Source organism: Marmota monax, unplaced genomic scaffold (genome assembly GCF_021218885.2).
Source record: "Marmota monax isolate L192 unplaced genomic scaffold, Marmota_monax_Labrador192_F-V1.1 WCK01_AAM20220418_F8-fsc00036, whole genome shotgun sequence".
NCBI lineage: Eukaryota > Metazoa > Chordata > Mammalia > Rodentia > Sciuridae > Marmota > Marmota monax.
The window spans coordinates 9,984,730-10,000,000 of record NW_026694491.1 but is presented as its reverse complement, the minus strand read 5'-3'; the positions used below and the strand labels follow the sequence as shown (position 1 = coordinate 10,000,000).

At 34.5% G+C, this 15,271-nt stretch overlaps 1 protein-coding gene across 5 annotated transcripts in view; it reads right to left on the bottom strand.

Moving 5' to 3' along the window:
- The window catches only part of Atp2b1 (ATPase plasma membrane Ca2+ transporting 1), a 105,596-nt gene that overhangs the window by 16,078 nt on the left and 74,247 nt on the right, over positions 1–15,271 (bottom strand). For all 5 annotated transcript variants that reach the window (XM_058571310.1, XM_046419248.2, XM_058571313.1 and 2 more), the window contains exons 10-15: positions 14,014–14,256; positions 12,447–12,688; positions 9,793–10,030; positions 3,559–3,738; positions 2,838–2,925; positions 2,354–2,460 (exon numbers count right to left, since the gene is read on the bottom strand). In XM_058571310.1, coding sequence (XP_058427293.1) covers positions 2,354–2,460; positions 2,838–2,925; positions 3,559–3,738; positions 9,793–10,030; positions 12,447–12,688; positions 14,014–14,256 — 1,098 coding nt within the window. The remainder of the gene's footprint in view (positions 1–2,353; positions 2,461–2,837; positions 2,926–3,558; positions 3,739–9,792; positions 10,031–12,446; positions 12,689–14,013; positions 14,257–15,271) is intronic.

Below are 15,271 nucleotides of genomic sequence, written 5' to 3'. Positions count from 1 at the left end.
AAGGTATTATAGATGTCTGGCTTAGCAGAAATCAAACAAAGAGGGAAGTATGGAAAATAAAATTCAAAACTCTTAGAGACTGGAGGGCTGGAATTGTGGCTCAGTGGTACAGTGCCTGTCTAGCATGTGTGAGGCACTAGGTTTGATTCTCAGCACCAAATATAAATAAAGAAAATAAAGGTTCATCAGCAACTAATAAAATATTAAAAAAAACACCTTACAGACTGAAAATGGATAAACAAATGGTAAATAACTCAGCAGAGTCAAGAAAGCTGAATCTGAAGCCAATGGTAGGGACAGCAGAAAAGCAGTCCTATTTCTGATAGTATGAAATCTTTCTATCAGGCTCAGGAAGTACCAGGTTGCACTTGTAGGGGTAAAGGCAGGGATGAAAATAGAAAATCTCTTTAAGTATCTACTGAAGAAGCACTCAACAACTTCTAATAGTAACAACGTTGTCAACAGCAGAAAGGGATATGTTAATATACTGCACATTAATAAAGATGAACTACAGCCAAATACGTAGATAAATTCTAGAGACATAGTGCTAAATAAAAGATGATGAACTCCGATCATTCTGTACAACATTCAAAAACAGGCAAAAATAATGATCTTAAGGACACTGGTTATCTCTGCAGAGAGATAGAGTTGACTGGAGTGTCTGGGATATAGGTACCATTCTATTTCTTGCCTATATAGAACAGGTATGTTCACTTGTGTTCAGTTGTATTCTTATGATTTAGGCACTTTTCTGTATTAGTGTTAGTAAAATTTTAAAAAGGCAGTTTGATCCTCAGAGGCCTTTCCCAAATCCATGTGATAGGCAATTTGCCATTCCCTCTGCAATGCCAGATTAAACATGTCAAGAGGTAAAATAGGGATGTCTCTAAGTAGGAAAGAGTGGTTTCAAGTCTGAGCTGCTAAGCACTTACTCTTTCCTCTTTATTTTGGAGATAAATTTAGACTTTTGATGAATTATCATTAAAAAAAAAGTGGTAAATTTGAATCTAAAACCTTCAGAGCTTAAAAACAGAAACAGACCAGTCATTGTGCTATACTTTTGTTTGCATTACTATATTTATCCACATTTATTAAAACCCAGGCTATCTGTCACATACTCAAGTTTTGGAAAGAAAGCTTTTTTTCTTTCTTTTTTCGTTAAAATGCATCCTACATAATGTAGTTTTCTGGTCACTGTCAGATAAAAGCAGCAAAAAGAATACTACTCAACGGCTCAATGCCCAACTGCTGTAGTTAGTGATCCTGTTTGCCTGGAGTACAAGACAGAGCACCTAATTATTTCTTCTTCAGTGACTCTTCACAAGTCTTCAAAAGATCATTCCAAAGCAGCTGCCTATGAATTTGGGACATGGCAGGGTAAGGATCTCTGGATGCAATCTTTTTCGGTTGAAGAAAATTTACCAATATAATTTCCTTTTACCATCTCTCTAACACCTGTTGAAAGGCTGCCAGGGTGGTAAGTCTCCTTCTAAATCTCTATTTTAGCAAAAAAAATATCAGAGGGACAAATCATGTAAACATAGTGGTGCACACAAACATTCTCTCATCTAAAACTTTAGGGCCAGATTTTGTTTCAGAATTCAAAGTGTCCCATATGCTAGATAATAAGGCACATATCTCATATCACAAAATTTCCCAAAGAGTTAAGCAACATTAACACATTAAAATTTCTACAATGGCTATATATATTCATGCTAACGGGACAAATAATAGCCCTACATCAATTCAGAATAGATTTTACAAGTCAAACACAAAATTTTTAAATGAAATGTGAAAAATGACCAGGCAGCCAATTAGGGCAAAAAAAATTCAGTTTTCTTATAGTTTTGGATTTGAGAATTGTGATTATCAATCAGTATTTTCCAAAACTAAAGAGAAAATAATTAAATTGAGGATATGGGGGGAAACAAGAATTTTTTTAATCAAAAAAGATTTTATGTGTATGTAAAAAAGACAACATTCTATTATTCTTTAAAAGAACCTTAAGTATATTTTTAATGTAAATGTACATCTGTTTTAAGCTTGTGTTCTGATTAAGAAGGTTGCTATATAAGGTTCAGATGACATGAGAGATGACAACTTACAGAGTACAAGGTAAATTTATGACATTATTTCAGTTGTCCAAAGAAATCATCATCTAACCAGATTTCATGGCATCAAATAAAGCTAGTGTATAAACTACTTAGACTTACAAATCAATTTAGGTTTATCGATTATCCCTCAAACTAATCTTGAGGGACAGCATTTAGAATCAACAGTAATACAGTCAACAAACAAGCAAACAACACAGCTAGCAAATTACATCTGAATACTTGAATAAGTTAATTCCTACCATTGCAAATCCAACATCTGCTTTCTTTAATGCTGGGCCATCATTTGTACCATCACCAGTTACAGCTACAACTTGGCGTTGTTCTGAGACAGTGCTGTCGATTATACCTTAAATAAAAGTAAATATTTGTGCTGTAAAAACATTTTCTTTAATTAATAAGGTGATTTGGCAGAATATCCTGACTATCCTGACTGGTCAGTTTTATAGTCTCAAGGTTAAAAATACATAATTAAACAAACACAGAAATGGAAACTGCTTGGATGTTGAACAAGGATCAACTCAAGAAACTAAGGTTACATTAGGAGCAATATCCTGTTTTAATCAGAAGATAAACACAATTCACATAAGATATCAAAAGGAAATGTATTTAAATTTTATTGGAAAATATGAGACTCAATCTAATATTCCCTATCTATTACTATTTTTGGAAGCAAAACATATTTCTGTATTAAGAAATTGTGAAATAATTGTAAAATCTACTTACCTTTAACAAGAGTATGTTTGTCAGTAGGAGATGATCTTGCAAGTACTCGAAGCTTTGGCCAAATCTTGTCTATTCGCTCTTGCTCAATCTATAAAATTTTATCAAAGTTAAAATGTGTCCAAACCTAGTTCCATAATTCTAAATTAGCTATCTACCATTATTTATCAGTGTTCTCAAAAGTACAGAGCAATTGCATCAGAAACTCCTGGGAACTTCTTAGAAATGCAAATTCTTGGGCATGGCCCAGGTTTATCTCATCAGATACTCGGTAGTGACTTCAATTGATACAAGCTCAAGTTTGAGAATTCTTACTATATACATTATAAGATCAAAATTTTAAAAATTTGCTCACTGTCTATAAAACTGGAACTTCCTTAATGTGAAAACTTCTGAGTTTGGAGTCCCCTAAAATATATCCACATCAGCCTTTCCAAACCCATCTCCCTTTACTCCCTTGCATACATTGTACTTCGGAAACTGGTCTTGACTCAAAGCAACTACTTTGATAAAGCATAATAGCAACATATGCTCATTCCCTCTAGGACCAATTTCTTTATCACCCCTTTCATCTAGAATGCTAGTTTTTTGCTTCTTAAGATGTGGACAGCATTTATTCATGTACAGTGCCTAATATATACTTCATAGTCAATATGTATTTGTTGAATGAAATTCTTAATATACAAGTTAATCAACTAAAAAACTTAAAAAAAAAAATCCTTACCTCTCCCTTTTCATTTCGTATTCTTCGGTTAAAATCTTTACCTTCCAGGCATAGGAAATCTTCCCCAGGATGTAAAATACCACATTTGGTAGCAATAGCCCGAGCAGTATTAATATTATCACCAGTGACCATCCGTACAGTAATTCCAGCCCTCTGACATTTTTTAATTGCATCTGGTACCTAGTTTATATAGGAAAAAAAATCACATTACAATAGAAAATTAGTATTTCCAAAGTGGGGGGAACACTAAACAAATATATAGTAGGTAGTGTACAATCCCACAACTAATGACAATTTTAATTTCATCTCGAGATATTTAGTATTTCTTGAATTATTCCCAATAATCTCTTCTTTCCTATTCTACAACTGCAATCTTAGTTCAGGCTTCATTTTCAATTGCCATCATTCCTAACTTGTTCGCACTACTTATCTACCAAAAGCTTTTAAAAGCACCTTTTCCCCCTGACAACCAAAAAGCTATTCCTTTCTGGTTGGCTTTCTACCTTTCTGGTTTCACTGCCCACATCACACCTGAGTTGGTGTTCTTTACAGTGTCTTGTTTTTCCCTTCCCAATTCACACAATTCATATTTGTTAAGGAAATATGTCACCTACTCCCATATAATTTATGTGCTAAAGAATTTCAAATCTACATCCTTCCGTCATCTCACTTTGAGAGGGAATCACGGTGCCACCTGAAAAGTGGGTATCAGAATTTGAGTGTGTAAAAAGACACCATCTTTTCTAAACTTACCTACAGAAGCCTAAGTCATCTGTACCTCCTCTTCCATTTTCCTTCTTCCATGCATCCCTTAAGGATCAATATAACTCCTATGGATTCTTCCCCAAACCTCCCTTGTATCATGTTCCCAGTGCTTACTGCCTGAGTTACTGCAATGGCTTTTAAATTGGTATCACTGCCTTTATGCTGTTCCATATATACTTTATTCTTTTTTTAACACACCAATATGCTTCCTTAAAAATACATGATTCCTCAGCTGTTACACATATACCACAAAATTCTTAGTACAACTGAGTATCACAGTTAAGCCTCAGAATATTTTTCTAGATTCATCTAAAATTTTCTCTATTATACACAAGTTGTTGGATGAACAGTTTATATAATTATTTCTGTGCCCGTGCAACTACATTCCTTTTGCCTAGAAAATCCTTTCTGGCTGGGCATGGTGGAACACACCTGTAATCCCAGCTGAGGCAGGAGGGTCAAGGCCAGCTTCAGAACTTATCGAAGCCCTAAGCAACTCAGTGAGGCCCTAAGCAACTCAGTGAGACTGGTATCAAAATAAAAAGGGCTGAGGATGTGGCTCAGTGGTTAAGTGCCTTGAATCCCTGGTATAGAAAACAAACAACCCCCCCCCCCCAATCCAACAAACTAAAAACAAACAAACAAACAAAAAACCATATCCTTTCTGGCTCTAATTGGAAAATCCATACTGATCCTACCAGGGCTTGAGATTGCAAAAATTCAAATGGCTACAGGGCCATGCTGGTAACATCAATAAGGAAAACATGTTGAAAATGGCAAACCCAAGAAAAAAGTTAATGAAAGAGCTACTCAATTCTAGTCTATTTTTATCATGGTGAAATGAGAGCTCAACATTAACAGAACTTAAGATTTCAAGAGAAAGGAGACACATTCTAATTTTGTATATAATCTCTCAATACTTAATGATTTTTATACACATACAGATATCCAAAGATAACTTGACAGAATACTAAATTAGGTCTGCAGACTCCCTATTTGTGATTTCTATTCTAAATCCAGTTTAAATGTAACTTCTCTGGGAGCTTCCTTGGTCTACATACCTAGACAAAAGTGTGTCTTCTTATTACAGACTTGTTATAAGTCATTACATCATATTACAGATACTCATTTGTCGAGTCCTCTGCAAGTCAATGAGCTTCTTGAAGGAGAACCCTTACCACATCTTTGCATCACAATTAATTCATTTATTTAACAAAGAAGTGTCTGGCATATAACCAAAGCTTAGTATTCATGCAGCTACTAAATTACATATTATTGGAGAAACAGTCATCACTGGGGCATTCTTCAAGGTGTGGGTGGAAGGTAAGGGGGCACAATTCTAGACAGGGTTCCACAGGAACAATGTCTTAAAAAACATATGCAATTTAATTACTAGAAACTTAAATATGTATAGGCTTAAAGATTATAATCCTAGCAGTTCCTCAGGCTGACATATTAGGATCACAAGCTCAAAGCCAGCTTCAGCAATGGTAAGGCGCTATGCAACTCAGTGACACCCTGTCTCTAAATAAAATACAAAATAGGGCTGGGGATGTGACTCAATGGTCAAGTGTTCCTGAACTCAATCTCCGGTACCTCTCCCCCTGCCCCCCCCCACCCCCAATTCCTTCCACCCTGTCTCAATTCTCAATCATTCAAATCACTGAAGGGAAATCACATATATTCATACAAACTAATATTTACTGTATGCCAGGCACTGTGCTAGGTCCTAGTGATGGAGTAATGAATTAAAGGAAAGAGGCTGCTCAAATTCTTTTAAAATCAGTATTTGATTTTAAAAACATTAGGTTACCAAGCCAGAAGCAATGGTGCAACCTTTAATCCTAGCTATGTGAGAGGCTAAAGAAAGAGTTTGTGGGCAACTTAGCAAGACCCTGTCTCAAAATAAAAACTATAAGGACTGGGACTATGGTTCAGTAGAAGAGCACCTCCAAGTTCAATCCCCAGTACTGTAAAAAACAAACCAAAAAACACATTAGCTGTATAAATGCATATAAAAGATCTCCTGACATCTCATTGGAGGTAAGATGTATCTTAAATTTGCATATCTAAGTAGTCACCGATTAGGAAGTATCTAGGGAACAATGATTAAGAGGGACACACTAGTCTTGGGCAAATAGTATTTAAGAAGGGTAGAGAGTACAATAGTGGTTGCCAGGGGCTTGGGAAGGTACGGCAGAGAGGCAAAAGGGAGATCTTGGTTAAAAATATAATTATAGTGAGATAAGATGAACATGTTCGAAGTATCCAGATTGGTAATTACATAGCCAGAAAATACAAAAGTGTTTCCTTGAGGTTGGGGAAAAATGGGGAATGGCTACTGACAATTAGGGAGTGTAATTTTTGGATAATGAAAATGTCTACAACTGATTGTAGTGATGGCTACAGAACTCTGAGCATACTAAGAACCATTAGGCCATACAATTTAAGGGGTAAAGTGTATAATATATGAATTTTATCTCAATAAAGCTGTTTAAAGAAATAAAAGCAAACTAGTATTTACTGACTACTAATCACCAAATACTTCCAATTTAAAAATTCAGACACTACCTCCACTTTTACAGATAAGGAACTGAAGGAAGGCTAAGTATCTTATTCAAGTACCTATGCATATGCAAGAACACTGGATTTGTTCTAGATACCTAATTAAAGATCCTCTACACCAAGAGGATCTTTAATTAGGTATCTCACTCTGCACAGCCTAGAATAACCACTCAAATAAAGCTGTTTCATACTAGTCATATTTTAATATAAAAGTACTCATCTTATTTTGTGATAGTGAAAGAAAAAAAAAGTGTTCCTTACATGTTCAAAAAATAAAACAATAGGGCTGGGGTTGTGGCTCAGCGAGTGCTCGCCTAGCAAGTGTGAGGCCCTGGGTTTGATCCTCAGCACCACATAAAAATAAATAAAATAAAGGTATTGTGCCCAACTACAACTAAAAAAAAAAAAATTAAAATAAATAAATAAATAAATTCTCCATCAATTCAAATGCTAAGAGCATAACAGGTTTTCCCAAAGTTATAGACATCCTGATTTTATATATATATATATATTAGGTTAAGATTTAAATACAAGCCCATGTATAAAACTATATATGTTTTTCCTGAGATCAAAAGTTGCCAAACATTACACAGCTGAATGAAACTCTAAAACCTAAAGCTGAATTTATCCTGATCTCTCAAAAGGCTGTGTCTTCTGATTCTCTTATAACACTGGTAACACCCTCTACCACCCACCAAATACTGCAAGAGAGAGCCTATCTCCTCTTCCCTATCAAGACTTCTAGTTGTGTTGATACCTTGGCATTAAGGCCTCTCTTCTGGCTACACATTTTCCCCAGGAGATTCCTTTTAGCTTATAAATAATTATTCCACCCTAGACCTCTTTGTGACTCCGACATCCAAATGCCTGCCTGACACACATTTGGATATTTCATATACTTCAATGATATTGAAAACATCATACACAAATGCAGTATATTCATTCCTACTGGACCACCTCCATTTACTTTGAAATCATCCCTCTGTTTTCATCTTTTCTGTCACAACTGTAGTCTAAGTCATGAACATTTATTGTCTGGGATCACTGCAATAATCTTAATGGCTTTCCTCTGCTTCTACTTCTCTTTAATCTCTTTCTTATACAGTATTCAACAATACAATTCAAAGAGGTGCAATAATCTCTTTCTTATACAGTATTTTAACAATATATGTCATGTTACTTCCCAACTTGAACTTGAATTTTAGAATGAAATTCGCAGAACTTACATCCTAGTAATGCTGAAGATATCTCATCTCCCCATTTTTTACTCTGCCAGCCACACTCCTTTCTATTTTTTAAAAATCCCTCAATACTTTTTCTCACCTCCAGGTCCCTGCATTTTCTGCTGCTTGTCTGGAATGTTCCTCTTGTAGTTATTTATTTCCTTGGTTAATTGTGAGCCATCAGATCTCAACTCCAATTCTCAATGCAGTCTCTCTCAGTTACCTTATTTCATCACCCAGTGTGCATCCTTTATAGCCCTTTATACACTTGTGATCATCTTATTTTACATCACATTTCCACCCTTACCCTCAGCCCTCCCCACCGCTTGGCACCCAGAATGTAAGGCCTACAAAAGCAGGTATTTAGTGGTATTTCTTAGTTTTGTTTTGTCTTTTTTTTTTTTTTCATCCTAAATCTCTCCCTTGGCATACAGTCCATATATAATCATTCTACCTATTTGGTTGTCTTCTTTCTCCAGAATATAAATTTCATGACTACTTTGTTCACTGAAGTACTTACAGTACCTAAAACAGTGCCTGCCACAATTTGAATCAATTAGTTGGCAGTTACTGGACAAAAGCAGTTTTTGCACTAGTGCTTTTACTTGTGTTGCTTATTTATTTGAATGTACTTACTGCTCTCTCTTGGTTTAGCTAATGTCTCCTGATCCTTTAAGACTCAAATCAGGTAATTAATCTCTAGGAAATCTTACCTAACCCCTCCAGTGGGTAACAGAGTTTAGTGTTCTTTTAAGCACATATTTTAGACAAAGTTGGGATTTGAAAATACCATGTCAATGATTTAGAGCTCTATAAATCCCAACTGTTTTATCTGTCAATGAGAGTAATAATACACCACATAGAGGTGAATACTAAATGAAATAATACATGTAAAACACTTGCTATAGTACTAGGCACACAGGGAGACCTCAATAGACTAGGTTGAGAGGTCACATTCTCTGCTCATACAACAGGCTCTGTATGTACCCAGCCATGTACAAACAGCCTCAGTCAGAACATGTCTGTCCACCCTCATTCAAGACAGTGACTTCTTTGAGGCTAGGGATCACATTTCTAAACTTCTAACGTTGCTAATGCCTAGGTTTATAAACCTAGTTTATGTTCTATAAACTTTTAAGTGACTTAAAGGAAAAAAGCAAAATCTAGAGCTGCATGCCATCTAATACAGAAGCCACTATCCAGATGTTTAAATTTCAATAAAAAATTCAGTTTTTTCAGTTGTGCTAGCCATACTTCAAGAACTCAATCATCACAGGTAGCCAGTAGCTACTACCTTGAGCAACATACAGATAAAATATTTCTATCATCATAGAAAATTCTACTGGACAATGGTGGTCCAGAGATTGTGAGAACAAATCACTTAAGGACATCAATCATTAATTTAAGACAAGTGCCAATTGAAAAACCTACTCAGTTCAAAGCACTGCGCTAGGTTATGGTGCTATAAATACACAGGATCCCAGAAAGAAGCTGTCTAATTATACACCATAAAAAGGATATCATATCATCATAAGCACTATTATTTCACTCATCTTGGGTTCACATAGAAAAAATAAAATCATAAACATCAAATTTTACTAGAAAGCTGGTTACACGTAGTGCCTTGAGTCTCTATAGTTAAAAATATTCTGCACATGCAGAGCACAGAATGTTTCACCACCTCAGGTCTCACAGGATCTTCAATGCCCACAACAGCAATGCATGTAAGGCCGGTGACAATATCATTTTCATTATCCCACTCTGGTTCTGGTTCTCCTGCTGGAAAATCTCTGAATGCAAGACATATGGTTCTCAAGCCTTCTGATGCCATCGGTTCAATCACAGTTTTTACAATATCATCACGATCCCTTGGTCTGAATACTTTTGCCTCACCATTAGCACTCAAGATTTTGAAACACCTAAAAGGAAATGTTGAATCCAAATATCAATAATTAACAAAAATAATGGTTAATGCCATTTAAGTGAACTGGAAGGGCGAGAAATCATGGGATCTGATATCTGGAATTTAGGGAATTATAAATGTTGCATTTTATAGACTCAAGTCATATTTACTTTTCCCTTTTTAAAACAGTTCTAAACCTGCATGGTTCTCTACTTTATCAGTTACTACATTCTTTAAAGCTCTTTTAGAAACTATTCTGGTTAAGTTTTCACAAATTCTGACTTGCAAAATAGAATAAACTATACACTTGGCCATTTTGGTACAAAATTAGACATTACTTTTATTTAACACAAAAATAAAATAATTTCTTCTTTTAAGGTAAAAGGCCAAGTTCATTCAACCCCTTACCTGAGAGGCTGTTTCTTCACCTATATTGTTTTAACCATAAAAGAAAACAAAGTCCTACTGTTAAAATAAGCAAATAAGCATTCCACTGAGGAGGGGGGAAGGGAATAGAAAGACAGAGACAGACAGAGAGAGCGAGCAAGCGAGAGAGAGAAAATGAATGAGAATGCCAAAACAGTTTCATTTTCAGTGAAATTAAGTACAATCTTTTTTTTTTTTTTTTAATTGGATAGTAAGATCAGAACACCTCTTTATACCTGTCTCCCTTAGTGGTGCCACTTCATCCTGCTTCTATGGAGGTGCTTCCCAAATCCATATTTTCTGAAACTTTCTATCACACCCAGATGTTATGTCAATACTTTAAGCTTAATGCACGGAGGGCTGGAAGTCACCACCTCACTGCCCATGTAATAGGATCAACATTACCCAAACTACTCTGAGATAAGTCTAAATTTCACTTACTTCCTCATCCTCTAGGTAATACCAGCTTTTAAGTCCTATATATCTTTCTTCTGAATAGTCTAAATGTCTGCTCCTTTCTATTCCACTTGCTACTATGCTCTTTTTGCCTCTTCCAGCTAGAGCTATTACAATACCAATAGCCCTTCACTGGTATCTGTCTCCAGTCCATTCTTTACCCCCAGCCCACCTTATCCTTTGATGGAAGAATTATTTTCAATCACAGATTTGATGATTCTACTATCTGATGAGAAAAAACTTCAGTTGCACTATCTGGCCTAATTAAGTTTTAACTGCTCAGCCTAACATATAAGTCTCTAATAAAATGTAAACATTGCTGTGGGAACTTTTATAGTGTACACTCACTATACATTATGCTCCCCAACAGACATTTTATTTGTATTATTTTACTTCACTGTCACAGAGTTGGTGGTCATCATTCCCTTTTTCCAATATAGGAAAGTGGAAGGTAAGAGGAAAATCTGACCTAGATTCCAAAGCTAATTAGTTGTAAAGGAAGGATCAAAATCTGGTTAGTTCTGATTTAAAAATCCCTCCTTTACCATTTATCTACTACTAAGCAAGCTAGGAATGAGATTTCTAACCCTTCACACTGAAATTGAATAACCAAGCATACCATGGAGGGAACAAAGCTTCGTGTGCTCAGTGTGCCAAAAGACCATCTCACTCTTCTGCTGAGCTACACGGCTAGGCATTCCCTTAATATCATTGGCATATTCTCATTGTCTTTCCTCTGCTGTGGCTTCCTTTACCTAGATGTTGTTACTTCACACCAAAACCTATCTTAAATGCCACATCTCTCATCCTGAAATTTTCATTCATTTATCATATATCGTTCTTTCAGTTATTTATTTATATACTTTTTTCAGACCCTTGAGACTACAATCTGTCAAGTGTTTACTAAGATAACAGTAGATTATAACCCACATACAAGCAAATTAGAAGTAGCAATATTTTAAATGCTGTGAATTCAAATGAATTGCAATTTTCAAAAAAAAAATTTTTTTTAAACAGTCTCTATTGGAATATAAGAAGCCAAAATTAATTTCAACACCTGTAGTAATAGATAAACATTAGGGAAATTATAAGAAAATATGAAATGTCAAAATGAAAGCTTCTGGTCTGTAAAAGAACAGTAAGAAACAAGATTACTACACAAAATGAATGAGATATTTAAATATGACATTCCAACAATAAAAGATAAAGGTCACTGTGATATAAAAGGGAAATTTTCATGATCTTATAAAACAATAGAATCAACATGCCTAAGACCAAACATTGAAGTTTCCTTCATTAAATTTACAAGACTGAACACAATAGGCTTAATTTCCCTACAGCAAAATAGTAAGAAATAAGAGAAACTAGAGTGTGAAAATGGCAGAACACCATAGTGTAAGTATCTAGATAACATAAAGTACTCTAAAGGGCTCTAAGATTCCATCAAGTGCCTGATACTCACAAAAAGAAAACCATAAGAAAAACAACAGAGAAGGTTTTCTATAAAGCATGGATAGGCAGAAGCTTATTCAGCTAAGCATTTTACTTACTTTTTCAGAATTATCTCAGATGCACCCTTGCTGAATATTCGAAAACTCCCATCTGAATTTTTCAGGACAGTACTCATGGACTTCCTGACAGAATTGAAGGTATAGACTTTGTACAGTGCTTCTTCTGGTATTTCATTTCGAACATCCTGATAATCCCGTTTTAAATCCAAGAGAAGTCCCAACAAGGCACATTCAGTTTTATTACCAACATGACGAGGTAATCCACCCTCTTTCTCTGGTGGCTTTAAGAGAAAAAGGATTAGAAGCTAGTGTCATTGTATTTCCCTATGAAAACTTAAATTTATAGTGTAAAATAGAATGTGACATTCTAAAGCAAAATTATATTGAAATGTCTGTTAATATCAATATTTAAAACAACATAGAATGGCAAGGTAGAAAGGAGCTTGAAGTAAGACAGAATGACATGAGTTCCAATTGCTAGGCACTAGCTAAGTAAACTTCTGGCAAGTTACGCGATTTCTGGTCCTTGGCTTCAGCATCTGTAAAACAGGAGCACTCATGACCCAAGAATTAAACAAAATAAATATGTAAAGTTTATAGTTGTTTCTTGATGCACAATGGGAATTAATTATAACTCCTTTTTCTCTTCCTGTTTTAATTGACTTTTACTTAATAATTCAAAGTAAAATCTACATTACCGATTTTTACATCTTAAAATAAGGTACTATTGCCTTAAGTGCATTAAGAAGTTTATTTTTTCCCCCATAATACCCTCACAAACATTTCCTTATATAATCACCACAACGATATTAAAGGCAGATGTGATTATCTTTTTTTAAATAATTAAAGCAAAAGCTCAGACTTTCAGCTAGTAAAAGACAAAAAGGGATTCAGAACCAAGATCCCATAACTTTCCAGTCCACTCATCCAATTCAAGTCACTTTTCACAATATAAACCATTTGTAATATTATTTTGTTTACGGTTTATATATACAAATCATTAGTATATATGAAGTTGAACATAAACTTTATGCTTTCTGTAATAAATGTTTGGAATCTGCAAAGTTGAAAATATTTTATTCCAAGGTGGCACAAGCCTATAACTTTATTGGCTGTAAGTCTACAGACAACTTTAAAGATAGGGACTACTGAGAAACAGGGCATATTGCAGGCATTTATAAAAAACATGTCATTTTCAATTGAAATTTGTCTTCAAAATTATCTCTGAAAACTGACAGCTGACTTTCTACAATCTGGTCTTTCCTCAAATGAGCTTAATAAGAATTTAAAATTAGGAACGTGTTCTGGTGTTCTGATTCTAAGACTTGAGATTTCTAAATACTCCCTGGTACCAAGAAAAAAAAGAAAGAATGAAAGAAAAAGAAAAAACACATAAGTAAATAGAATGTGTATGTTGATTAACAAATCTTACTTATATTACAAACTATATCAAAAGAAACATATATTATTATAAGGATGTCTTTTAAAAATCTAACACTATGCAGTTCAAATTATAGATCTGAAAGATTACATGCAGTCTAATCATTACAGATTTAAGAATTAATGTTCATATATATATATATATTAATTATTAAAGAAACCTTACCAATATTTTTGATGTATAAGCACAATTGACTGAAATTCCTGTTACAAGATAGGACAAAATATTTGGTGGAATAGCTTCTGGTTCAGGAACCTTTTTATAATGTTTTTCATTTATATAAGCTTGAACAACTGTCATTCTGTTCATTGTCAATGTTCCTGTTTTATCTGAACAAATGGCTGTAGCATTTCCCATGGTTTCACACGCATCCAGATGCCTTACTAAGTTATTATCTTTCATCATTTTCTACAGTGACAAAAAAAAAAAAAAAAAAAACAAGAGTTAAACTACATACAAAACCTATCATATCATTATAGAAAAATGACAAAATCAGCATTAAAACTCTCTGCCTTACATAAACACATTGTAAAGAGTACCAATTTAATACTGGAAGAATATTAGTTCATTTGACCTATTCAAATAAACTACTAGATTCTCATGGTTTCACTTTTCTGTGCATAATATAATCTAATAAATGAATATGGATACCCATACCTATATGCAACTCACAGTGACTATGCACCTCCAACAAGCTCAGGAAAATATCTTCACATTATAAAAGCAATGACAATATGTACAGGTACAGTGGTTTTCAGAGTACTCTAAGATAATATGGATGAAGTCTCCTTATTTAAAGTTTAAAATAAAAGACTGCTGTATCAATCAATCACCAAGGAAAAAGTTAATTCTTTAAGATAAACAAAGAGCTTATGAGTATGCAGTTGCTTCTTTCTTTTTTTCTCCAACATGATAGACTAAGTTAATATATCAAAACCACAACTGGATCATTTTTATCTATTCCATATGCTGGAAGATTTGATATTTTTATACTAAGGATCAAAATGTGTCTCATCACTTTCTCTCATTTACAACTAGAAAAGAAACCAAGAAGCCAAAAGTTTTCAGGACTGTTTCAAAGAGCATTTATTTATTTATTTATTTTTTAAAATATTTTTTATTTTTAGTTGTAGTTAGACACAATACCTTTATTTTTATGTGGTGCTGAGGTTCGAACCCAGGGCCTTGCACATGCTAGGTGAGTACTCTACCGCTGAGCCATAACCCCAGCCCCTCAAAGAGCATTTAAATATACTTTATGATTAGCTTTCAACACATGTAGAATGGGTTAAAAACTAAACAGAGTTCTTTTACAAAGTTGTTTTTCCCCCCCTTGTGACTATCAACATGCAAGATGCTACAGAAAATCAGTTTGGTGAAGAAATAAATATGGGGAAGAGAAATGTGTTCTTTCCAATTAGTG